This window comes from Scedosporium apiospermum (assembly GCF_000732125.1).
Source record: "Scedosporium apiospermum strain IHEM 14462 chromosome Unknown SEQ_SAPIO_0143, whole genome shotgun sequence".
In the NCBI taxonomy this organism is placed as follows: Eukaryota; Fungi; Ascomycota; class Sordariomycetes; order Microascales; family Microascaceae; genus Scedosporium; species Scedosporium apiospermum.
In genome coordinates, this window is record NW_015971844.1 from 1807068 (window position 1) to 1832761 (window position 25694).

A 25694-nucleotide genomic window follows, 5' to 3' on the forward strand; every position below is an offset into this window, starting at 1 on the left:
TAGCTGTATTCGGCCACAACTCTCTGCGACGGGATGAAGTCCCCAGACATCAGATCATTGGGCATACTTCTGCGCCACCCCCTCCAATACAGCGCTTCTGGCGTGCAAGCAGAGCAACGCGACCTCCATGCGGACCCAGAAGGATCGGATCCTGAATAATGGAAGGAAGGCATCGACCTTATTCTGCTGCCTAATTCCTCGTCTCAATATCATACACATCCAAAGTACGCGTACGCATAGGCTTGAAATTTATTAATAAATTCATTGTCTTTTCTTCTTCGTCCACTTCTTAAACCCCTCCCTCATTAATCAAGTTTCGACACCTGATCTCTTAACATGAGCGAACCACAGAATAGCCACAGCGTCAATGAAACGTCTCCTCTCCTGCGCAATCAGGACAGAGAAGAGGGCCAGAACGGCGGCCCAGCACCCGTAAAGGATGCGTGGCAGAGGGTGTTCATTCTTGCTACTATCACTTCGGTGGTGTCCGGCGTCCTAACCATCGTCTTTCTCCTCGCAAGTAGCATTGTCCTGACGGGTCAGCCCGACGATTACCACGCGCCGTTTGACCTCTATTACTATTTCGCTCCTATCGCGGGATTTGTGAGCTACCCGAGCCCTGACTGAAAGAATGAAATCACGCAAGATCCATTAAAGCGCTGACTCGTTCATCCCCCGTCAAGGCCATCGTGGCCATCATACACTCCATTATCACCCTAGCTGGCACCAAAGACGGTGTCCCACCTCCGCAAGGCTTCACAGGGATACTCGTCGACATATTTGCCGGCCTATTCTTCTTGTTCCATAGCCTCTATGGTATGCAAGAGCTCCTCTACCACGCCAACCGATGCCGCCCTCCTTGGGACGAGAAACGCCCCGCCGACCCGGAGTGTGAGGCGTGGCGGCGACGTGCTGAGCCTTTGTTCTGGGTTTATCTCTTCGTTACCTTCGTTTTTGGGTTCGTGTTCATTTCTTTTCTTCGCTAGCGTTTCTCCGCCTTGCCAGCTAACGATTTGATAGAGTGACTCATGCGCTGCTGCTTTTCCTTCGAGCTTCGCAGTGGAAGCGCCCGAGGCCACCGGTACTACGAGTTCAACTTGTCAGAGAAGGCGAGAGCGGCTGAGGTTTTTAGTAACGCAGGCGATACACAGAAATGTGTGTCGCTGGAAGAGGGAGTGGGACAGACAGTGTGAGAAACCGAAGAGTTCTTCACTCATGGTGATCTTGGTCAACTTTATTAGGGGCGGAGGATGGAATTTGGTATGTTTTGATCTCACTTTAGTTTTAGTGGTACGTCTTTAGGACGATAGAATTGAGCTATTGATGCATTTGAGACTAAAGCCGTTCCCAAGAGACACCAATAAACCCCGTGTCTTGCTGGTCCTTATCAGCTATGTAACGTCGTCCTGAAGTTTGACCCACAATGGTATTCCGAGCGGACTCGGGGCGGCACCATCATTGCAGATGTAGTATCAACTTTCACCACTCCTAAAATCCCAGCTACCATTATAGGCAACCTGGCTTTACGGACTGGCATTCTGTTGATTTTTCTCCTCGAGAGCCGTCCAATCTCAATTCCTGCGACAGCCGTCTCAACATCCTCACATCTAATAAGAGCGCCGGGGCCGGAGTCCCAGATGGATAATTGGCGGCGATTTTACCACGATGGGATCGGGGTATTATCAAATAGCGATGATGATGAGGACTTGCTTGTTTCTACAGAGTGTAGTACACAGAACATGAACAACTTACACTCCGACATCAGAAGCAAAGGTCTTAAATCTACTCGGGTCAAGAATGAAAAGTATGGTATCCGCTTGCTATTCTGTACTTGGTCGGTTTTCCGAGTTCACCACCAAATTCCCTGTATATGGCCCATGACTATTGGTTATCGCCCTCATGTCTCTCCTGTAGTTGTGTCAAGAGCTCGCTCTTGGGTTTCTCATCGACCCACCGCCTGCGTGGCAGATCAAAAGCTGACATGATGCGACCATAAGCCATGCCCCCGAGCTGTCCAACAGGGCGCAGCACATTCAAATCAATATGGCTGTAGTCCTCGTTCGCCGCGTCTTCCCGAACAAAAAACCGAGTTGCTTTTATTAGGACCAGGGACGCGACGCTCATCCCAGGCTGCCCGTGGTCTGTAAACTCCTTAATGTCGACAACCTTGCCCTCCACAGACATCACTGATTCCTGAACTCGTGATGGTTTGACTGTTGTGGTCGGAGCCTCGTGAAGTCCCGATATCTCCCACTCTGAGACGCCATATGGGGCGTCAATAGAGGACGCGTTGACGGCTTCGATCATGTTCTCGGAGACGGTGTTGATCACGCACTCGCCAGTCTCCTTGAGGTTACGGTACGTGTCTTTCACACGGCCTGGCCGTGATGAAAACTCGACCACAAACATGGGCGGATCATGGTCGATGACCTGAAAATAGCTGAATGGTGACAAGTTCTTGGTTTTGCCGTCCTTGGATACTGTGCTTAGAAATCCAATCGGTCGTGGGGAGATCGCGGAGATCAAGAGTCTGTAGTTGTTCACCATTGGCCGATCTTCTGCATACGGATCGATTTCTTTGTGCGGGATATCGAGCTTGCCAATATCTCTGGGCACTCCGGAACCATACTGCCAACCTGGGTTGGGAGATTTGGTCATTGGGATGGGGGCATTGCTGTGGTCGAAGTCGGGGCGGCCAGCCTCGAGTTTCTCAAAATTGTCGGCCCTTTCCACGATCTTGTATTTTTCGTCAGTAGTAGAAGAGGCCTGCACGGCGGCAGCCCCGGATTGATGTCGCATGGTTGAAGGCTGGGGCTGCTTAAAGAGAGGTCCAGCTGCTTTTCTGATCACCGCAGAACCAGAGCTTCTTGAGTTGTTGTGTGTTAGCGGGACGCCAGCCAATTCGTCCAAGAGGGGAGTGAAGAAGCCTGCGACTTGCCTACAGGGGACTGGCTTAAAGCGAAAAGGCTTTGCTACCAACATTTTCGAACGAGGTGCTACTCCGAACTAGTCGGCTTGAGAAGCACCTGGGCCAGATGCGACTTTATGGTGATGAGGTTGGAGTTCTGACCCACGTGACTGCTAACCCATGACCGAGGGGGATCGTTTCTTGCGCTATTTGTAATCGTTGGACCTGAGATTCAGATTTGGAAGGTCAAGTCAACAATAATTCCAGCTCGAAGGGGGGTCCATCGATAACGATAAGACGAAGATACCCGCCATAAGAGCTATGCCCGATCTCGGCGTAGCTAGGTTATCACGCAATACATCAATGATCTCTTCAAAGGTTCAAGTACGTTCTATTAACGTCGACGCCCTGACTTCGGCGCTCGACTCCAACATTGTATTATAGAAAAAAGAAATAAAATTGTCGTCTTGGTGTTGCAAGAGAAAAAAAAAAAATTGGCGCTGTTTGCGGTCTCACGGTAGGAAATTATTGATCAGACGAGGGATGTGATTTTGTATTTTGTATTGCCCAGTGGTAAAGCCGTTGTCAAAGGCCTGAATGCTCACGAATAATACTTCCATATAGTGCTCCTTGTATGGAAAGAAATCTAGTTATGCCGTCTCTAGCTGGAAGCCGGAATCGTCTCTACTCGCCGCGACGATGGAAGCTAAGCTAGCAACTTCAGGCCTCACCGGTGTTATAATCTTCCGGAACGGTCTCCGTCGCGGTAATGTATTGTACCTCCCCCGTATACCGCCAGCGTTGGAAGATCGCCTTGCCCTCTCCAGGACACTCAACTCCTGTCCCTTCACCGTTGCAGGTGGCGTAGACGCCGACAAGGCTACCAACGAAAGATCCAGTGCCGCCACTCAAAAGCTGCCCAGAAGCAGTTGCAACAACAATCTTACTCTCTGGGTCGTCCACAGGCATTGCCGATAGTTCGTATTGGGAAGTGCTCACGGCCTGGATTTGCAACCGGATAGGCCCGCTTGGCCAAGTATCGGGGACCGGAACAACCTTGGGCTGTGGACGCATTCCGGTACCCTTGGCCCGGAAGCGTAGAGAAAGCTGAGGGTCTGTCTCAGACAAACGTACCACACCAAGGTCTATGTGGTTCATTTGAGTTAGGAAGACCGTGACCCCCGCCTCTTCGTTGTTTCCTTGGGGATCGAAGCTCAAATCGACAGTGAAGTCGAATAGCGAATGGGTTTGCCGCCGACCAACAAATGCTAGGCCGCGGCGACCACTGAGTTCGGCGGTCTCTCCAGGCCCCAGGATTCCGGTCAAGTTGTTGCGACTAGGCACAATCTCAAGACCATTTTCCGCTACGGAGAAGGTGCCGTTCTTGGGAACACGCCAGTGGACGAAGTGGGGAGGAAGACCAACGTCTTCACCAAAGTCGTACTCGTCGGGATCAGAGTTGAAAGGACCATTTCCGGGAAGGTCGCGGCTTCTTGGTGGTAATGGCCACCCAGTCATCTCGCCTCGAACTGGTTGCATGACAGGCCATTCGCCGTCCTCCCAAGTAACGGGGAAGAGGACAGCCTCGCGGCCCATGGGATAGATCTGGTACTGAGGACCTGAACGCGTGGCAAGACACATGCCCCACCAGTTCCCATCCCCATCTTGGAAAAGGTCAGCATGTCCAACTGTCTGGAAATACTGGTTGGTGCCACGGTTCGTCAAGACTGGGTTTTTCGGATTGGACTCATACGGCCCCGTGATGTTCTTCGAACGGGCAATCGTGACGGCGTGGTCGGTTGCAGTTCCGCCTTCGGCGATCATCAGGTAGTACCATCCATCCTTTTTGTAAAAGTGCGGTCCTTCAGGCCATACGCCTCCGGTTCCCGTCCAAATCTCAATCGGTGGCTGGCTCATTTCTCCAGTCTCGAGGTCGAGCTCTTGGAGGAGAATGCCTTGCGTCGCTGCATACACTTTGCCATCGTCATCCCAAAAGAGATCCGGATCGATGCGATCCGTGGCGAAAGTTACCGGGTCGCTCCAGGCCTCGTCATCGAAGATGTCCGATGTCTTAAAGACGACCCCGACCGTGCCCTCTGCCATCCCAAGGTATTCACAAATTAGGTAGAATTCCTCATCGTGGTAACGAAGAGTCGGTGCATACATGCCCCGTTGTTGCCCTTCCGATCTCCAACTTAGGCCAGGCAGTTGACTCTCTCGGTTCCATCCATGGCTGGCGAGTTTCCAATTGACCAGGTCCTTGGACGCGTAGACTGGGAGTCCAGGAAAGGCGATGAACGTGGACGTGACGCAGTAGAAGATGCCATCAACGTGGACACATGACGGGTCAGAGTGCCATCCGGGGAGGACAGGGTTATAGTAGGTGGAATTCTCTGACTGGGCGGTAACCGAAGCCCACAGGAGGGAGAAGATAGAGAAAGAAAATCCGCGTCGATGCATCATTCTTCATTAGTTATCAACCTTTCTAGGGCTTCGCCTCACTGGTGTGCTCGCTAATAACCACACGACAGGAGGCGAGGATGGCCATCGAATAAAGAGTAGTTATATGCCATTTCGTGGAACTGTAATACATACCCTCCCTGCGGAAGAGCGGACCCAAGTTGTGTAGAAAGAAGACGTTGCCAGCGTCGGATTGCTCGACCATTTAGCCTGTTGTAATTACAGGCGCCCCTATCAGGCTCGAGGAATCAACACCCGTGGGAGCCATTGCATTCTGCCCCGCGTGCCATTTAGGAAAATCTTGAACTGTTCGTACCGTCGGAGCGATGGGGAGTCCGCGTTTCCGAGAAATTGCACGAATGAATATCCATTCAGTCTCCTAGAGGTATTCATGACGACACGGATGCCGTGATAGGACTGACGGTAATGGGAACAAACTTGGTAATTCTAGACGCAAAGCCACGAATGTAACTCTAAGAGGCGGCGTTGCCGTTAGGTATCATCATCGTCTCTTGTCAATACGAGTGTAGGACTCCGCGCGAATAAAGGATCCCAGTACGAGTTATCATACGATTCGCCGAGGCTCAGTTCACTTGGAGGTGGGGGCGGAGCGCCGTCGCGCCAATAGACATCCGAAGGCGTAGGACCAGTGTTGCTGGAAGCAATAGATGCGGCCGAAGCCCGCGGGAAATCAATCTGGGGGGCGAGGGCGTAAAGATTCTTGAAAAACGTTTTGAAGTCTCTTGCCTCTATTGATTCGTTAGACGTTGCGACGGTAGACAAGGAGGAACAACGGAGCGAGGAAACACCAACACTTACCATCAACAGTTTCAAACTGTATTCGTATCTGTCCATGAGGTGAGGGCAAGCTCGCTCTTATCCTGATAGTATCCGTTTCCTTTGGTTTCCGAAGGGGATATCTCGTGGCAGATACATAAAATTCGGCATCTGGATGGTAGTTTTCCAAGTTGTACTCCTTATGGCTCTTTCCGGGGCCGGTATTCAGAGATGACGCCAGGAAAGTCATCGTCAACTCCCGAGACCCATCGGGGTTATCTCTTCTCCAGAACCTAAGAACTTGTCGTCGAGCCATTGCAACACCATTTGACTTGAGCTCAACAAAGTCAAACGCACCCAGGTGCCTCCGCTCTCTCAGGGTCTCCTGAAACTTGAGACATGATTCTAGATTTTTGAAGCGGTACTTAGGGTCGATGTTGTAGAGGTGATATCCGTCGTTGTCGATAACGGTAATGACGTGTGTATGGAGAAAAGAGACCCGTGTTGAGTCCTTAGTGGATGTCCAAGGGATACAGCCAAAATGAACTATATCTCTAGTTAGAATCTCGGTCTAATTCTGAAGAAGTTAGAAGAAAGTTACCAATTTGTGTGACTTGGATGGAACCATCTCGATTTTGGTAAAGCAAAATGCGAGATTCGTTGTCCCTGGCCATAACGTGGACTCGTTCCAAGTCAAGGCGTTTATGCTTTTTCGGAGCATTTTCTAATTTCCTAAAGCCAAGAGAATTAGTGGATGGTCCAATATGGTCAGTCAGTTTGTGAGGTGCACTACTCACAGAGTTGTTGGTGCGGTCTCGTACGACACGGATCGATTCCGGAATTCTGCATGGGGATCTGTCAGTGTCGATCCCAAAACCCTACTCCTTTGTGTTACATGCTGAACGAGAACTTGAACTCACCCTGGTAAGCGACTACTTCCGGCAAGTGATGTACGTCGAGACCCAAATCTGACCAGCACTTTCGAAGTGTTTGATCGAGCCACTGCAAGGTTCTCTCCACATGATCTCTGTCTAGGTCTGTTTCCAACTGCTTGATGCCCTGGGATAAATCATCAAGATGCTGCGACGGGACCACGGACGGTTTCCTTTCAAAGACAGCTTCGGGCTGCTTGCCTTTGCTGCTTGAGGGCACCGCTAGCTCGGTCTGAGCCGTGGTCCGAATATGTAGAGTGCTAAGGAGGGCGAGGTCAGCTACGGAAAACTTGCTCCACAAAATGGCGCATTTTGAAGGGTAGGCGATCATTTACCTAGTCGTAAGCCAGAGTGGCAGCAGGATTTGGGTAAAATGCCGATCCACTCGGGCTTGGTACCGAGCAAGCTGAGTGCTATACCGAGTGCTCCACGCCACTTGATGCAAAGCGGTCTTTGCTCTCGCCCTGTCATAGTCATCAAATAATGCCTTACAGCATTGCAGTGTGACGTAGATCTCGTCTGTATCGTCTTTATGAATGAGTGAGGATCCTGTCGCTTCGTGTTCTGCTCGGAGCATCTCAAAATGTCGCGACAGTCGCACGAGCGAGACCCGAAGCTGGCTTAATTCGGACGGCGCATTTTGTGCTTTCTCGAAAACTTTAATCACCTTGTCTACTGCTGCGACGACCTGCAGCACTAGCGAAGTGATGGCTAGAATATCACCGACTCCCAGCGCGGCCATGACGATTTACTCATAAGATGACAAGACGGGACTATCCGGGCGGGCACTTTCCCTCTTCCTTCTGCTTAAGGGTAGACCTAAGTAGTAGTTTGATCGCCCGAGACCCGAGGAATCATGTTCGCGTGGACATGCTCTGAGCGGATCTGGTATGCATCGCGTGGGACATAACGTACGCCAGAACCGTGGCTGTGGGATGGCTTCCGCCCTGTCAAATCTCATTTGTCTTGGCTCACACCAGGAACTCTCGCGTTGCTCTTTGCACCCTTGTCCGCGCCTAATCTTACCGCCCACTCAGATCTGCGAATCTGTCCACGCCCCTAGTCGATTGGATATAAACGGCCCGCACCTCAAAGGGGAAAATGACACATGGTCTTGGACAATATGCCCACAACGACGACGGAAGGGCAGTGCAGGGGTGGGTTTTCTTATTTCGTGTGCTCGAGCAGGCTCTTGATATTGAACTCGTGGTCTCTTTAGCCCCGGTCGTACACAGAATTCCATCCCTGTAGACATGAGCACGAGTCGGGCGGGAACCCGCTTCCCGAAGATGCCATGTCGCTTAAGTCCCAGGGTCCATCCCTTATCAATTGGGTTCCTCTTAATATGGACGCTGACCAGTAAGACATTTCCGGGTTTGGGAGTTTGCTCAATTGTCACCATTTCACTGCCATTTGCAGGTCTGTGAGCATGGAAGAACCGCAACCGACTCCGGTCCTACGACAAGACAGCGAGCCCGCGGTCCGAAGACGCCGCCGGTGGCAATGGTGGAATCGGGATGTGCACGACGAAGTGAGCTACCTGACCACCGTCAACTACGTGAGTTCGACCCGTTCCGGTGATCCACTGGATTGTCCCTCTTCGGCCGATCCCCTACCTATTCTGGCAGCTAACTGGTGCCCCTCCACTAGAGCGTCAAGGAACGAGAAATGCAGATCCTAAGGCTCGTCGATGACAACGGCTTCAACTTCAAAGTATTCTTCGTCGCCGCGTCCGGATTTTTAGCTTCTTCTTACAGTCTTTTCTCGACAAACGTTATTACCCCGGCCGTGAATTACATTTACCCAGCATGTGGTCGCTTGGGCAAGGACTCGGGGTTGGTGATCGACTTGCTGACCTTGATTGGCACGATCGTTGGAATGCTGGTCGTTGGCCACTTGGCTGATCGTGCTGGCCGAAAAAGACTCTATGGTTTCGAACTTTCCATTCTCATTATTGCCACTATCGGCATGGTGCAAGCTGGAGAGGGATTCATCTACCAAGTCGACGACGGCATCACATACAAGCACTCGATGAATATGTACGCATGGATAGCTTGGTGGCGGACGGCTCTCGGATTTGGGATCGGCGCAGAAGCAAGTGTTTCCCCCATCCACGACAACATGGAGAGAACCTGAACTAACTTGTTCTATTCAGTACCCGCTTTCTGCCATTATCACCGCTGAATGGGCTGCGACGGAATCTAGAGGCACTATGCTTGCCGCCGTAAAGTCGATGCAGTCCCTGGCACGCATCCTCGCGGTCTCCGTCGGCCTAGGGTTTCTCAGAGAAATGACACGACATACGGATACGGACTTCAAACATCCTCTCACAACGCCTACAGAGATAAACGAATCGAAAATAATCGTGGACAGCGTGTGGAGATGGGTGATTGGCATTGCCGTCATTCCAGCTGCAATCGCCATCCTCGCCCGACTCACGATCCCCGAGACGCCGAGGTATTACGTCGATATTATGAAGGATCTGCGCAAGGCCGTCAAGAACGCGTTGCAAGTTTACAAGACGAAGAAAGTAACAGAAACGAACCCTGTCGCCGCGGGTCCCGTCAGACAAAACAGTGATCAGAACGACCATTGGTATAGTGGGGCCTGGGCGTATCTCAACCGCGACTCGAGACGGGCGCTATGGAGGCTTATCAGCATAAGCGTTCTATGGGGTCTTATGGACGTGGGATTTTACGGACTCTCTTTAGATAGCCCAAACGCTCTTTCCACCCTCGAGAATGATCCAAGATCTGCCACCCAATCGCAATCGTTGTCTGTTGACCCGAGCTGTCCAGACTCCATGAACTGGCTCGCAACGCTCGAAGACCCAAACACCACCATCTACCACATGTTGGAACTGAACTCGGTCAGGTCACTTAGGGTAGTTTCCATTGCGTCGATAGCAGGCAGCATCACTGCAATTTGTCTCGTCAACTACTTCCAAAGACGAAAGATACTCGCCGTGACGTTCTGCCTGTCAGCGTTACTCTTCACGATAACGGGTGGGACGTTACTCAAGGCTAGCGCGGATGGGAAGAAGCCCACCGCGTCTCTCGTGTTCTATGCTCTTACCCACTTCGTGTACAACGTGGGGCCGAACACATTGATTTTCGTTTTGGCGGCTGAGATCTTCCCAACAGTCTATCGTGGGACGTTTTACGGGATAGCAGCGGCCGGCGGCAAAGTCGGCGCCATCACCATCCGGGCCATTATTGGAGCCACGCAGAATACGCCCCGGGCACTGGGAATCCGACTCCTCGTATGCATGCCGCTCATGCTTTTCGCGGCAGCCATATCCTGGTATCTCCCAGCAGTCCAATATCCCCGGAAACCGGCAGATATCGAATCCCCTCCCGCAGAGCCCTTGGCACCAGGGGCCGAAAAGTCAGTGGCGCCCGCTCAGACCAGTATTGTGCCCGGCCAAAATGGCCAAAGTACTGGCGCAGAGGCAGATCAACAACAAGAAGGCGCGGATGATGCAGCGTCCGATACTGCCTCCACGGTTAGCACGGACACAACGCCTTCGCGGACGGACCGAAAAAAGAGAAAAGCCACCGGCTTCTTCCCACGGTTGCAGAACATGACGCTTGAGGGTATCGCTCCAAACCCTAACTTGCGGGAGAGGAGGCAGAGGAGGGCGGGCGTGGGTCTTGGCGTCGAGATGGCAGCTACTGGCCGGACAACAGGGTCCCAACCTCAGATTTCCGGGGCAATTACTAGTGTATAAGGTGTATTAATGTAACCCAACCGGATCCAGTCCGGCACTATAATTTGGACAATTTTCCTGACACTGAAGGACCTTTCGGCCCCGTGTCTAGTCTCCGGCCAGACGGAAAAAGTGAAGTGGACGATTCTATGCGCTTATCAGACAAGATTTATTGCCGACAGTAAGAGGTCAAAAGGTATGGACCCTCTCCTTGAGTAGGGTGAGGCAAGTGTCTATTTCTGTGCCATTCCGGGGAACATCGCAAACTAGTTGCCCTGAATGGGCTCCCTATCAAGCAATTCTAAGAATAAGAGCGAAGTAAATGACATTTGCTGGCAAATACTTGACCACGTACATGCAGGAACCGGCGGCCGAATTCCATAAACTGGGGTTGCACCAGACCAAACTTATCACTTTACCAGAAATAAAAATAGAAAACAAACATCGATGATGTACAGTAGTCCAGATAAAAATGTTTGGTGTCAGACGAGGATTACTCGCCTTTCTGATCAGCCGCCATCTTGCTGACTCTTGGACCGGACCAATCAATAGAAAAAGCTTGTTCGGGGTCCAAGATTAGGCAGTGATCTTACTTCGCAAGCTTCGCGGTCGGGGAACTTGAACCATGTTTTTTCAAATTCCCGAACATCGCGGGCACAGCATCATCGACTATCCGTCATCATGGCCAAAACCTTCCACAAATTCTCTTATTTGCCTTTCGAGCTTCGGGATTCCGTCTGGATGGAATTCCTTGGCGAGCAGCCCCGTCAGTTGTATGAATTTTCGTTGGCTCCCGAACCTCCAGCCCTCTGGCATCGCGTCGGCATGCTGTATATTAACCCCGCGTACGTTATCCCCATGGGGGTTGCTTCTCGACGCGGAAGGACTCTTTCCGCAGTCTGTAGCGAATCCCGCAGACTGGCCCATCGCATCTTTCCCGACACAATCGAATTTTATCTCCCCGACCCGGACCAGGTCTCACCCGCCCCATCCTCAGACGTGAGGCCCACCCCTTCCTCGTCGGTTCTCCGTTACAATGCCTTGAGGGACGTCATCTCGGTTGCCGCTGAGCTTTCAGATAGGCAAATGTTTATCGACGCTCATCTCAGCGGTGACCCAAGGACCCCTACCTATCATGGGATCAGGCATCTTGGTATTTCGGCCATGTCATTTTTCGAGTACCGGGCCGTCTTTAATCAAGTTCCTCATTGCCCTACACGTTGCCGAGGAGCCGAGTGTTACCCATCCTGCCATTTAGACAACTTCCCGAAATTTGTCAGTCTGTTTCCGAATGTTACGCATCTCTACATTTTTGATAGCTCAACGCCGGGATACAGGATAAGCAGAGACGGGTGCTTCTGTAATATCGACGACGCAGCTCCACGCGGACATCGAAGTATCGGGCCCCAGAAGCATACCTGGCCTCGGATCAAGGGACTTGGAACCCCAGAGCATCACTTTGGTACCATGCGGTGGGAATGGTTTGCGATCCGCGACGAGGATCCAGAGTGCCCGTTTCTCCTACCGGCCGAGGTGGAATGTCAACGTTTCAACTGGCCTAGGTTTCGATTCCCGTATTATCCTCAACTATCTGGTCTCCAGGTCAAATTCCTCCAGCCTCTTCCAGTTTGGCGGGGGCAGGGACCAGAAGAAGATTATTTGGGTGAAGTAGTGCGCCCCAACGGACAGGGAAGAAAGGTTAGGAGACGACGCCTTCGGGGCAGGACGACGACAGCTGCATCACATTCGACCGCTTAGTTGGAGGATTATAGTCTTTCTTCACGAAGGTAGAAGAGGATATGCAGTAAACGCTAAGAAAAAGCGAGACTTCCTGGAATCCCCTTCGTTGCCCAGCCCTCACATCAGGCACCTGCGCCTCAGTGTACCGGGACTCACTTCCTCGCCGAAACGCAAATACCTCTTCCTACGTCTAGATCGACCACATTAGCTACTGTACTATACCGGGCTCGAAGTCTTTTTGGCAGTCGCGGCGGCATGCGCTTTTCAAGTTGTCCGGCTGTTAATTTCTACCTTCATTCCCAGGCCGCATTATCCTACACCTTTCTTGTTAATTCTCTTCCCTAACGACACTTACTGCTTTTTAGGCAGAGTCATACATAAAATTTAATGAGATGGAATTGTTGACATTGCTCGTGTGGCATTTTCCTCAATTTGGGCCACAAGTTACTTCTGAGGAGATCATGAGAAGGACTGTGTAGACTCCCTTGGTACCCTAGAACACATTAGAGTAAGTGTGGAAGGGAAAGTAGAGAGAATGTAAGACAAGTTGGCAAATTCGGTTCAATTTATTGCCTCGGCTGTGCGAGTCTACCAGGAGAGTGACAAAAACCCTCGATCTGCCTTCAGCAAATGTTGACAGTTTCGCCAGATTGCGAGATGCACCGCCCAGGCAAGTATCCAACCCCCACCCTTTCGTAGACTTTGTATCCTTCCTGCTGTTGAGAGGCGGTCTGCGTAATTATCAGCAGATAATGAAGCATGCTGCCTAAGTCGCCGCGCCCCCTTTCCCTTCCAAGAACGACGCACATCGTCTCTGATTGCTTCGATCCGCCTGGGCTATCAAAAATAACCTGTGATTCGCTCCCAGCAAGAGTGGGATCGACCGTATACGCGCGAGCTTCTGCTGTTAAGAATAGGCTCAACCCACGGCCTTCTGTGCCCCCATGGCCGCCCTCCAGATCACGCGACCACGGAGAGCGTATGTCACACCAGACGATACCACCGAATTTGACATCCAGGTAGTCGATGCTGCCCATGTAGGCCATCCACGACCATGACGGAACGGCGGAGATTGCAGCCTCCGACGGAAACTTGATGCGGGACAGGCTACTCGTGTCTTGCCCACGGCGCCATAGTAAACTTCGACGAAGTAGCCCTTTAGATTTAGGGTCTTCAAGCACACCGAAACCGCCTTTGGCTCTCATGGCCCGCAAGAGACGACTCTGCAACCCGTCGATGCCCAACGGTCGGTCAAACCAGTTGGTAAAGGCAAGTCTGGAATACGTGCGGTAGAAGTTCTGGTAGCGAAGAATCTTCTCGCCTTGGGACGCGTCCATGACAATCCGTGGAAAGTTGGGATCGCCAATGAAAGCGGCCAAGTTGCTGTCAGTGCAGAAGTAGTAGTTAGTAGAAGAGCGCAATAGATTACCTGCAAGCCTGGCGGGAGCGCAAGAGTATAGTAACTTACTTGCGCATTTTGGTCATTGTCTCGCACCTCACTCCGTCACCACACTCCCAATACGTTTGATGCTCGGTAAAGAAAATTGTTCGGCGGGCAAGAGCATGCTCCTGCAGCACCCAGCCTCGCTGATTAAGTGCGCCCTCAAGAACATGGTTGTTGAAATTGTCGATAGTCTCGCAAATATAGAACGAGGTTCCATTTTCATCGCGTAACTCGACGTAGTCTCTCTCGTTGCGCGGTCGAAGGAACCCAGAGGAATGACTATTCACGCGGCTGGCAGCGAGGACGCAGTAGGCCCCACTATAGACGTCTTCCATTCGTCTGGCTTCGTTTTTGAAGTCGCCGTCTTTTCCCTGAATGATGCAGATCGAATCTATCCAGAGGTATCGACATCCCAGTGCTCGTGTAGTAATAACAGCGTCTCGAAAGGTGGCTGGTAGAGAGTCCAAGGCTATGCCTTTGATGTGGTTTTCGATGTTCTTGCGAGTGGTACAGAAATGTTTTCCAATCCCCCACTGATGGGAGAGGGCAATCCACCTCCCATTATCCTTAGGCCTGGTCTCCCAAAGCCGGACGATTCCGTCCCCTTCTCTTCCAACATCGATGAGCCGAGTCGGCAGCCGTTTTTCGGGGTTACCTTGCTCGGGTTTCGTTTGAGTCCCTGAGGTGATTTGCTTACAGGTCGAATTCTTGTGCTTTGTATCGCAAGCATGAAGCCACTGCCGGAGGATCTCAAAATGAGCGGGGCTGCCAGCATGAGGGAGTTCCGGAAACCCGATTTGGATTTCGTTCTCAGGTCTTCTTCGCAGACCTGGGTTGGTGGCTTTTGTTCCCGGTGCATCAGCTTACAAGACATTCCAAGAGAAAAGTTGGTGGATGCTGATATGACCACCAATTTCGCTACTTACCAGGAGTTCTAAAAATGGACAACACGGGCAGAGTTCCGCTGTTCAGTCTAATCGAGGAATCAGTCCGGTCAAACTTGGCAGACAAATAGGCGGTTGCATTGTGCCGCTCGCAAGTTCTCCAAAACAGACTGCACAGGCTGCAATTTCCTGATATGGCCCTCATCCGCAACCGTGCTGTAGAATATGTGACACTAAAGGCTGGAGTCCAAAGACTTTCTCGAAATTCTTGACATTCAGCACAGAGGCTCTCGACCCCGTGGGTTAGCACTTCAAAGGTCCTCGAGTTTCGCAAAGTGGAGTTTATCTTTGACGCGAACTCGTTGTCTACGATGAATTCCCACACCTCGTCAAGCTGTCTCGCTGGTCAGCTACCTCGCTCTACACATCTCTAAGGAGGCTAGAGTACGAACATTCTGCGAAGGTCATTGTCAGTTAGAATGGAAACACTCTGGCATGACTTGTCCTGATCTTACCGGCTAAGACATATTTTTTCCCCGATTAGAAAGATGGAAACCCTATCAACGCGACTGGAAGCTAACCGGCCTGCTGCACACATCACTTACATACTATGACGACTGCTTAGTTTATTTGCCGATGTTAAGATTGGCTCGCGGCTGCAAAAAGTATAGAACTTACTGCCTAGGGAGGGAGAAAAACCACTGTTAATATGCCTGCGGCTCTCCACGCGTTTAGGAGCTCCATTATAACTTACGTACTTTTGCATGTTAGCCTAAATCCGATTTTAGCCAGGAAATGGTTCGTTATGTGCGACTTACATCCTGCATAATGGTTCCCTCGTATGTTAGTGAGGGTAGCTACATTTTCTCAGATGCTATGTATGACCTACCACCTATGAGTGGATGGTAAGAGTTCCCGCGTTAGAATGATGGTGGAAGCGTTTAAGAGAGATTAGGGATGAAAGATTGACAGGGGTATCTTTTACTTGTTCTCTAGTAGGCACGGTCAGGACTTGGGAACCTGACTGATTATAATTCCCTGTTTCATCGGACAAAGCCCATGTCTCGGGGCTGTAGTCCTTTCTATACTCATAGCCGTTAGTTTTATCCATCTTCGGAAGGCATCGTGGAACCCCTGAGGTGGTACTGACCTTGAAGCAGGTGGAAGCCAGTATGTCTCGTCCTTTTCATCGCTCAGGATATGACCTAGCTTTTGCAGAACTTCATCTGCTCTCAGGCGCCCCGGAAGGTTTTGCCCACCTCGCGTCCGTGACTCCCGTTGGTCAGGAACACTAACGGAATCTAGTGGCGGGCTGAAGGTGAAGGTGGGGATATTCTGTTGTGGCTCCTGTCCCTTTTCCAGTGTTTCAGGGTCTGGTAATGAGCTCTCAGGAGTATCATTGCCACGTAAGGGCAAGACGAGCTGTGGATTGGAAGGACGCCCCGACGATGCTGGTGCAGAAATTTCAGGCGGAGGCGCCTGACGCCGTTCATTAGATTGCACACCATCCGTTTCGTTGTCAAAAAGGTCAGACCCTTTTCTCTCGCTCAACTTGACCACGAGCATGTCATCCCTGACGATCTCGAGAAGATCCCCCAACGCCGTTTCACCAACCTCGCACGCAGGGTCCTTAGCCATGTTCTTCATCCAGCTTATGACTTCGTCATGGACTCTGGCGACCTTCTTGTTGTTTTGGACACTGACCTGGTAGAATTTTGGTTCGGAAGAACCTTCTTTGATACGCTGAGTGAATAATTTCAGTCCGTGCGTGCCATAAAGAAGCCAGATGATACACTCGAGAGTAATACAGCCGAGAGACCAAATGTCGTATAGGCGCGATCTCCGATTCCGCGGCTGGTTTAGGAAGGTAGGATCCACTCCTGTCACTATCTCAGGCGGCTCATAGCGCACGGTTCCGTATCGGGCTGAAGTTGCGTGAGCTCGCAGTTCCGTGTTGATATTGTGCTCCTTAGCGATGCCCCAGTCTGAGATTTTGAGGGTGCCAATCAAACCTCCATCCTTGAACCACAAGATATTGGCGGGCTTCAAGTCCCCGTGCCTATAGTGACCCGTCTTTTTGTATCCCTTGTGGATGACGGAAAGTGCATCGACCAAGCCATTCAGCTGCTCGACTAATGCCTTGACTAGGTTCGCGTTCAAGACCGGCATTTCGTTTTGGTCCCACAAATTTTCGAGGTTGCCACCGTCAGCCCACTCAAACATGAGGTAGTGGTCTCCTTTGCCATCCTCGCCACGGCGGAAGGCTGTGATGAACCGGACAATATGTTTGTGGTTACGTGAATTCATGTCATACAGGGCTCTCGCTTCTTTTTCCCAGTTCTTGGTTAAGTCCCGCCGTCCTTCATCGTGGTCTGAACTTGGCAGAATTTCCTTGACTGCGAAGAAGAAGGAAGAGGTCGGCTGCCCCTGATAAATGAAACGTTAACGAACGGCGTTTAATCATTGCTCGATCTCCCGAAGCAGACATTAGACTTACTAGTTCGATGTGATTCTGATGGATTTCGTATTTGCGGACGCTACCAAATGACCCGTTCTTAGACGCGGCACCTTTCGATATGAAAGGGAGAATACATAACGAGGGCAAGTCGTAGGACATCTTGGTCGGTGAGAACACGGGTGCCAGAAATTCCCACCGTTTACTTTCAAAGGATTTGATGCGACGCGAATTCCAAAGTTTTTTCCGACCAGTATTGGCAGGCTCTAGTGTCGCCAGCAGATCAGGCCAAGGGTCTGAATGGACGGCGTCAGGGTCGGTGCTTGTGGTTTGGGGGGGACTGTTCAAGATTTCGTCGCAGATTCCGTTGTTCTTGAATAATGCCATCACTTTCCTCAGCTTCTCGAATTCAAAGTGGATCGCGGTTGCGATGGCGAAGAGCTTCTTCGCCTTCGAAAGGATGAATCGGACCAACTCCTGATCATCTGCGTCCAAGTCACCTCCATCTTCCCACATGTAGCATTGAACGACTTTTTCAGTAATTGCATCCTGTAAGGTGCCTTCTGGATAAAAGTCGCATGGTTTTTTGTCGAACACACTCTCGCAGGCGCATCTTTCTATGACGGTACCCAGCGAATCATCCCCCGCGGCATCTTCTGGGGCCATGGCGATGGTCAAGCACTGGATCGGCAAATAAGCTAATTCGGGCGGACCTTTGGGTTCAAGATGGGGGTTTCCATTAGCTTGTGAACTTCAAAGAGGAGGCGGGCAGTGCCTAACTCGAGTTAAAATGCAAAGAAAAAAAAAAAAAAAAAAGAAAAGTTCACACCGGCAGGCCAGAAAATACACTACGAATTCCACACGTATCTTTCCTAATTACGAATCAATCCGAATCCTGCTATCCGCCGCCACACTGTCCCTTCCACTCTTCTAAGGCGTTCCCGCATCTTAGCCCTCCTCTGTTCCCGAAAAGGAAGGGAAAGTAAGCAAAAGGACGAGAAATGACTGCTCGCAGATATCTCCCGTCGGATGCCAGAGGCCAGGAAGCGAGGGGAAAGTGGATGGAGGTTGTGAGGGTGGTTAGACCACACCAGGCTCTGCGGTGGCTTGTACACTTGACCTACTCACATATTGACCAGGGGGGAACAGGGGACAGAGCTATCACAACCTCAGCCAATCAGTGAATAATTAATTAAGTTTCGGTATGCAGAGCCTGTCGGGCCGTTTGGAAATATGAGCTCACATCCAGTCCTACTGGCTGGCTGCGCGTGGGAATGCCTAACCGAACCTGCAACCTGCGCCACTATCATGACCATTGGGTTCAGCGGATGCTCTTCCATTGGTGTGACGTGAATAGAGTCACCCTTCGTTGGTCTCCACGCCGCATCAGCCATTCTCTCCAGTACGGCGCCGCACGAATTAGAAGTGCACAGTAAGGGTGGAGAGAGGGTTTGCGGCGAGCGGGCTATCGGCATTCGGCGATCTCCTCCTGCATCAGACGAGGTGAGCAGTTTACTCTCAGCTTGCGATCGTGGTTGGAAGATTGCCGTATGGGACTATGGTAATTCCAACTCACCAGCGACAAGGGCCTCGGCGCTTGGATGATGTATTCGTTATGCATCATCTATGGCCGAATGTCAATAAATGTTTAAAGGGCAGAATAGATTTTCCTGGGCGGATATGCATACAGCTATTTTGAATCGTCCGGAGCCAAATGTAAGTCGCAGCTTCTCGACCAACTTGGAAGGGTTAATATTCCCGACACTTAAGTCCTGCTGTGCAGAGAAGTCTTCCTTCCCAGGCTGCGCCATGTCGGTAGCCTGGCAACGTGACGCACGCGACACAGATCGAATCTGAGGATGGTACTAGGGCGGGGATTGCTTTCACTAGAGATTAGCAAGCCGGGAGCAAATCAGTTGCATCTAGGTGTTGCCCGGATTCGAGAGAATGAAAGGCTAAAGGGAAGAGGTTGATGGGAAGGAGAGAACGGAAACGGGTGAATTTAAATATTTGGAAAGGGAGAAACGTTTGGAGCTGATCTTTAGGTTCCCTCGCGATCAATGTTTTATTGACCCTTAATATCCATCAGTTGGGGGTGATCGTTCCCTCTTATGCCCCTTCGTCCCTCGTAGGGCTTCGAGATCATCATCCAACGAGATTGTCAAGCGTTGTCGAAAGGAACGAAACGACTGGGGCATGATTTCAAAGTAGAAAAACCCTAGTGACATAACATAGCTTGTCTCCGAGTCCCCATGCCCCGGTACATACGACGAAGCACTGCCAGGATTGGTCACACGGACATACCATCGACAGGGCTCCAATGACTCCGTGACAAGGGTCATTTCAGCTGCAGCCTGCTCGGCAACAATGTCTCGCCTACGAACAGACCAGGCCTTCCATGCCGGCCGGCAATCAACTTCGAAGAGGCTTGAGAGTGGTTGTATTTATTTATGGAGGCTCGGTACTTGTGTTTCTGCTGACTTCTCATAAATCATTCTCCCTGCTAACTTGAGCGAATCGTAACAATCATCGATTTCAAAGTAACCCGACATGCCTGCACAAGATGTCAGAACAACTTCTACTCGGATTAACATCTAATATGGGAGGTACAGACGCCAGTGTCGGCTTGCAAGGGACCGGATTAACACCGGGGAGCTTTGGCTGTCAGGTAAAAGAAGTACCTTGACAACAACCGAAACTCATCGTACTCATGGCTCACGAGTTATTATAGGTCGCTACTGTCCAGTCTTCTTCCCTGGGAGGGTGTGGAGGGGCTCGCGCAACTCCACGCAGGCCGCTAGACATTGAGGCTCTAGCAATAGGCCATAGGCGAAACCGAACCAGGACTCGGCCTCTTAGCTCGGTCGTCTCGTATGAGCTTCGAGACAAACTCTCTGATGCCATGGTCGGGGTCAGCCCCAAACATCCTGATCATAAGCGGTCATTCATTCCTACGAGCGAACTCTCGAGAATCATCAACGTGGAGTCGGTTGTAGAGATCCTCCGAGCCTGCGAGAAGTCTCGGGTAAGAGTCCCCGGGACGTCGTTCAGAACATCCGAAGAAATTGAATCCGATGCACGAAGGATATGCGGCATCTCAGAACAAGACAGGCCCAGGTCTGACGGAGAGCCCAAGTCGTACCGCAAAATCCTCGCCGTTTTGTTGCTGATAGAACGAGAAAATAGAATAGACCACTTTGTCCAAGAAGGCGTCTCTGATGACGACCTCCCGCTTATCAAAGTCAAGGAGCAACCTGGCACACAGCGGGAATCGTTCAGCCTTCGACGCGGCCACGCCTCAGACTCCCCTGTCCGTTGTATCAACGGTTATAAGTGGAGCGAGAAGACACAAGCCGACTTTTATAAAACCCAGTGGAAAATGCTTGCACCCACGTTCACCTTGGATAGGCGAGGTAAAGTCCAACACTACTGCTTCTTTGACGACCTCATCCTGCCCTTTACGTCTTGGAAACTGGTGGCTGCCTCGGGAATGGGCAGAGTTTATAAAACTGAGATACACCAGGATCACCACACCTTTCCCAACGTCAGCGTAAGCCGTACTCCACGCCCCGTCGTATAAATGACTCTCGCTAAAAGTAAAACAGGGCTCTAGCCAAGTCTTTGCTATCAAGGAGTTGCCAGTGGAAAATAAAGCAGAATGCGACCTCGAGGCAACAATATTACGGAAGCTTAGTGAACCGAGGCACAGCCATCGTCATCTCATCTCGCTATTGGCAACCTATGAGCAAAATGGGTCGTACTATCTCATATTTCCATGGGCTGGAGCCGACCTCCGCGATTACTGGAAGAACATCAATCCCAAGCCACGCCATGACACGGAAACCATCATGTGGCTGGCAGAGCAATGCTTAGGCCTTGCGAGTGGACTCGCAAAGATCCATCGATACCAGACCCTTTCCAGCAGTGCCCTCCTCCAGGCGTCCTCTCCAGGAAAGACCCAGACGGAAACCGTTCGAACCGCAATGGGACCAGATTCAGCACCAAAAGAAGAGAACATGAAAATCTTGTTTGGACGTCATGGTGACATCAAACCGACCAATATACTGTGGTTTCCTAAGGGCCCCGAACGAGACAAAGAAATTCTGAAGATAACTGATTTCGGGATCTCTCGGTTTACCACTGTGAACTCAGTGTCAGCAAGAGAAAGAGGGCGAGCACCCAACTCCCCCACTTACCGGCCTCCAGAGTGGGATCTCCCGCACCCTATAATCAGCACATCGTATGATATTTGGACTCTCGGGTGCGTTTATCTGGAGTTCATCGCGTGGTACCTTGGAGGATTTGTGTACCTACAGGAGTTCGAGCAACGACGCCTTGCCCCCGATTTCGACTGGGTAGGCGTTTCTTGCGACACCTTCTTTACGGTTGAGAGCCGGGGTTCCTCGGCCCCCATCCCCAAGGTGAAGCCGGCAGTAACAGAGGTGCGTCTCTTTCAAGTTTTGGAAATCTAGTGTCATCCACAGCATCGATTCCAAAACTGGCTATTGACGTAAGCTTCCTTGTCAGTTCATAAACGATCTTCGTTCACACCCGAAGTGCACCAAGTTTCTCGTTAAGTTTCTAGATATGATCCAACAGGAAATTCTAATTGTCGAGAATGAGACTCAGCCAGGAGGTAGAACAGGCCGGAAAAGCGCCGGAAACATAGCCCGTGAGCTCGCAGCTATCAAGATGGAGGCATCAGCGGACATGGAGATAAGAGAATCCTCAGATGCTCAACGTTAGTCGAAGGTTTGTTTCCCGTAACCGATATGATCTCCCTAACTGTTACCGCAGGGCTTAGCCAATAGGTGGTAACCCTCATCCCATCCCAGAACATTCTTGAATATGGCAACCTGACATGGGATAGATACTCTTCCCAGATAATAGCAGCGTCTGGATGTCCGCATTAACGCAACTTTTGTACCGTCATCTTCGGATGCGTCCGGTTGTCTTCGGTGGGAACAAGAGATGGAAATACGCTCACTGCCTCGGTAGGGAGCATGTACAGGTGGGTACTCTTTGTAGGGGCTCTTCATCACACGGTGTGTCGCACTAAGTATACATTAATTAAACCTCCGCTGTGGCATTTCACCAAGAGGTGGAGGTATATCTAAAGAGGGGCGATGTACGCCGCGTTAGCCTTGATCGGGATTGGAAGTCGCGTATCTTTGAGGGAACATCTAGAGATAGAAATGTCTGCCTCTTCAACGGGGAGTTGGAGGTCATGCTCGGCCAACCTGATCGCAGGCAGTCTGTGCTTATATTGGCCCCAGAGTGCCGCTGGGGATAAGGGACACAAAACCTTTGGCACGGCCTTGTCTATTTAGAACTGGCTATGTAATTCATCTACTCCTTACAATGTAATAGTCGACATCGGCGCTGCGGTGGCTGTTGATTCCGAATCAGAAGGTCGAGCTCAAATGTCGTCACGCGCAGGGACTGTGAGCCCCACCCTGGCCCATTTTCAGCGGAAGACCTATTCTCGAGGTGACCAGTATTATACCATCATATAATTCGTCAAATAACACCCAGGTAGCAACAGGCAGCAGCTCACTTCTGGTCCCTCGGTTCTAATTGGCAGAGGCTCTCAAAATACATCCCAGCCATTATCCTACGAAGCAGATTCCAGTGACTGCAAAGCGGAAACCCCCCCCCCCCCCCCCCCCCAAAAAAAAACAATATTAATCCAAGCCGACGGCATGAAAACAATCACCCTCGCTTTGCGCTGTAATACAACGAAATGGACAATAAACTATCAGCTCTTCCTACCGAGATATTACACAGTATTATCGAAGAATTTCCCCTAGATGACCTCGCACATCTGCGTCTAGTTTGTCGGGAACTGGGCAGGAAGGTAGTCGGCAAGCGGTACCTGGCCCATTTTGAGTCACAAACAACAAATCTCGCTAGGCAGAGCCTCTGCTCCCTCCAGACCCTTAGTCGCCATGGCAGATATGGGAAACTGGTCCGACATGTCCGCATCATGGCTGAAGTGCCAGCCTTACTGTCCAACCAGACCGACACACAAGACAATCCAACCCGGGATAGTGCCCTAGAGGCGTCGGGGGAGCTGGCAGGTAAGATACGGGAGGACTTGTCCTGGATGCAAGAGCCGGCAGATGACATCGAAGAAGAAGACGTCATAGAGCTCCTGTCGTCCATTGTGGCGTGGGAGGCACACGGGCGGGGTGGTATTCCACGAGTGGAACTTGATGCGCGATTCATTGACGGTCCGGGAAACCAGTACGCGAAACCGCATGAACCGCATATAGTTCCCGAGGAATGGCAGGCGCTGTTCACCAGAGCATCGCAGGTATACCGCCTCACGATGGCGGCAATTGTGCGAAGCGGTGCGACAGTCCCTAACCTTGAGATCTTCAGCAACACGATTTGTTGCAGCGTACCGTCCTACGACATCAACGTTGGATTAAAGGGCTTGGTCGAAAATGGGCTCAAGTTTAAAGCAGCGGTCTCCGGCATCGAGACGCTGGCCTTGAGCTTCTCCACCAGGGTAGACCACGGTTGGAAGGGTTGGATACAGGCCTATGGGGCGGAGGCGGGGGAGGTCGAGCGCGCACAGCAACGAAGACAATGGGCGTCTATATTCGACGAAGAAGAGTACATAATGAGCGATGAAGAAGATGGCGCCGAAAATTCTAGAGAGGATTCCGATGACGAGGATGAATACGATGCCGATTTCGATAAAGCTATAGAAAACGAGAAGGGCTCTGAGATTCGCGGCCGCTACGGAGACGACCTTCCCCAAGCGCTCTGTCGCGGCAATTACCCCGGCGTCGCGGGCCTGCTCCTTCATATGACGAACCTACAATCCCTGGACCTGCACATGTATCAAACCTTCCAATACGAGTGCTACGCGAGAGGCTCCCGCCTATGCCACTATCACCGGGTGTTCGGTGCCTTAGTACACAGGCGCGTCGTGCTCCCGCAACTACGACGTCTCGTCCTCCGCGGACTCTGCATCCGAGCCGGAGACCTCCCTGCCTTCGTCGAACGGCACCCACGCCTAGAGCGCGTCGAGCTTCTTAATACGTTCCTCGAACTACGCCCGGGTTACGGCGTCGACTGGCGCCGCGAACTGGCAGACCTCGCATCTAGATCAGCTGGCCTGGCCAGCCTCTACCTGTGCGACCTGTCCTACCTGAACCGCAACTCGGACCCAGGGGCGTTCAAGCCGCTCAGCCTCCAACGCGTAGCCGAGTCTTTCAATGAGGAATGGGTCCGCAGGGGGTGGGGGCGGATCTGCGACTGCGGGGCACATGGGTTGCTCTGGGCGCGGGAGTTCGGGGCGGACGAGATGGCGGAGCGCGGGTGCTTTGAGTTTAAGGCTGCGCCGGTGTTGTCGAGGGGGTCGCATGTGCGGCAGTTCTTGCAGAGGGTTATTGCTAGGCGGTCCCATGATACACGCAGACACAAAGTGTATGGCACCGCCTATCACTAAAGCAATGTATGATTGGCCTGAAACAATGGATATCTGTAGGCATTGTCAATGATTGACCTTACCAGCGTATGCGTCCGAACATTGATCTTGCCATAGTCAATATAAGAGCCCAGAACAGTGGCAATCCATTCATAAGGTTAAAGCGAAGCTACTAGGACAGAAATAACTCCCACAGCAGGATCAGAAAGTCCCAGCACCTTGCACATGTGGTTCTTATCCATATAAACTATAATATACTTCACAGCCAAATCCAGCACATAGGCACACATATCCTCTAGCATATTAGCAGCTTTCTCAAAATCCTTTACATCATAATATACCATCTATAACTACCAGATCGCAGTCAATCCCATCTTCGCGAATAACCCCCACTATAGCCTCAAATACACATACTCAAACACCAAAATACACACAGCTTCCTCAATACTAAAAGAATACTTATACTCTTCCTAAATAGCCTAAGTCATAGTCTTGCAGCGCCCACTATTTTACAGCTAATAGTGCTAGAGCAGAGACCCCAGGCGTCGACGAGGACGATGCGCAATTTGGGTTGCTTCTTGAACAGGGTGCGTACGAGGTTTATGCCTGTAATGCCGGCACCGATGATGATGATGTCAACCACGCCCGCGGGCCATTTAGACTGGTAGCGTGCATGGGGATGGAGCTGGGAGTGCTAGAAGGTTTGGGTGCTGTTGTGGGAGGGGAAACTAGGGTCTATGATGTCTGGTTTGTAGATGCCTTCTAATGCGCTCGACATTGTGGTGTTTCCGCCTTCTTTCTTAGCCCTAGTAACGAGTTTCCAGGATACCAACATCGTTATTGTTGCCTGTTGCGTAACGCCTGGTTCCGGTCGGTGAGCTGTTCGACGTGGGCGGTTGGAGTGCCGTCCCACGCGAAACCCCTCAGGCAGCTGGTTCTCACAA

The 25694-nt window shown here is 51.3% G+C and overlaps 6 protein-coding genes and 2 pseudogenes across 6 annotated transcripts; 4 read left to right on the top strand and 4 right to left on the bottom strand.

Annotated features, from left to right (window-relative positions):
- Window positions 1–336: 336 nt before the first annotated feature.
- Window positions 337–1123, top strand: SAPIO_CDS9804 (uncharacterized protein; the record flags this gene model as incomplete). Its single annotated transcript, XM_016791108.1, has 3 exons — window positions 337–603; window positions 684–958; window positions 1021–1123. 3 exons carry the CDS (start codon window positions 337–339, stop codon window positions 1121–1123), a joined length of 645 nt encoding a protein of 214 aa, XP_016639618.1.
- Window positions 1124–1881: 758 nt separating this feature from the next.
- Window positions 1882–2799, bottom strand: SAPIO_CDS9805 (annotated as a pseudogene; the record flags this gene model as incomplete).
- Window positions 2800–3628: 829 nt separating this feature from the next.
- SAPIO_CDS9806 lies at window positions 3629–5371 on the bottom strand (annotated as a pseudogene; the record flags this gene model as incomplete).
- A 489-nt stretch (window positions 5372–5860) lies between these two features.
- On the bottom strand, window positions 5861–7819 carry SAPIO_CDS9807 (uncharacterized protein; the record flags this gene model as incomplete). The annotated part of the gene is made up of 7 exons (XM_016791109.1): window positions 5861–6117; window positions 6188–6203; window positions 6303–6550; window positions 6747–6877; window positions 6943–6988; window positions 7066–7337; window positions 7413–7819. The coding sequence occupies 7 exons, from the start codon at window positions 7817–7819 to the stop codon at window positions 5861–5863; spliced, it is 1377 nt and encodes a 458-aa protein (XP_016639619.1).
- A 603-nt stretch (window positions 7820–8422) lies between these two features.
- SAPIO_CDS9808 (Uncharacterized protein) lies at window positions 8423–10807 on the top strand (the record flags this gene model as incomplete). Its single annotated transcript, XM_016791110.1, has 4 exons — window positions 8423–8436; window positions 8497–8635; window positions 8728–9116; window positions 9283–10807. 4 exons carry the CDS (start codon window positions 8423–8425, stop codon window positions 10805–10807), a joined length of 2067 nt encoding a protein of 688 aa, XP_016639620.1.
- Window positions 10808–11467: 660 nt separating this feature from the next.
- SAPIO_CDS9809 (uncharacterized protein) lies at window positions 11468–12458 on the top strand (the record flags this gene model as incomplete). The annotated part of the gene is made up of 3 exons (XM_016791111.1): window positions 11468–11631; window positions 11692–11986; window positions 12165–12458. The coding sequence occupies 3 exons, from the start codon at window positions 11468–11470 to the stop codon at window positions 12456–12458; spliced, it is 753 nt and encodes a 250-aa protein (XP_016639621.1).
- Window positions 12459–13149: 691 nt separating this feature from the next.
- SAPIO_CDS9810 (uncharacterized protein) lies at window positions 13150–17975 on the bottom strand (the record flags this gene model as incomplete). The annotated part of the gene is made up of 7 exons (XM_016791112.1): window positions 13150–13909; window positions 13995–14832; window positions 14897–14943; window positions 15613–15626; window positions 15840–15936; window positions 16005–17281; window positions 17352–17975. 7 exons carry the CDS (start codon window positions 17973–17975, stop codon window positions 13150–13152), a joined length of 3657 nt encoding a protein of 1218 aa, XP_016639622.1.
- A 2236-nt stretch (window positions 17976–20211) lies between these two features.
- Window positions 20212–25516, top strand: SAPIO_CDS9811 (uncharacterized protein; the record flags this gene model as incomplete). Its single annotated transcript, XM_016791113.1, has 5 exons — window positions 20212–20859; window positions 20915–21751; window positions 22680–22753; window positions 23223–24722; window positions 25279–25516. The coding sequence occupies 5 exons, from the start codon at window positions 20212–20214 to the stop codon at window positions 25514–25516; spliced, it is 3297 nt and encodes a 1098-aa protein (XP_016639623.1).
- Window positions 25517–25694: the final 178 nt, after the last annotated feature.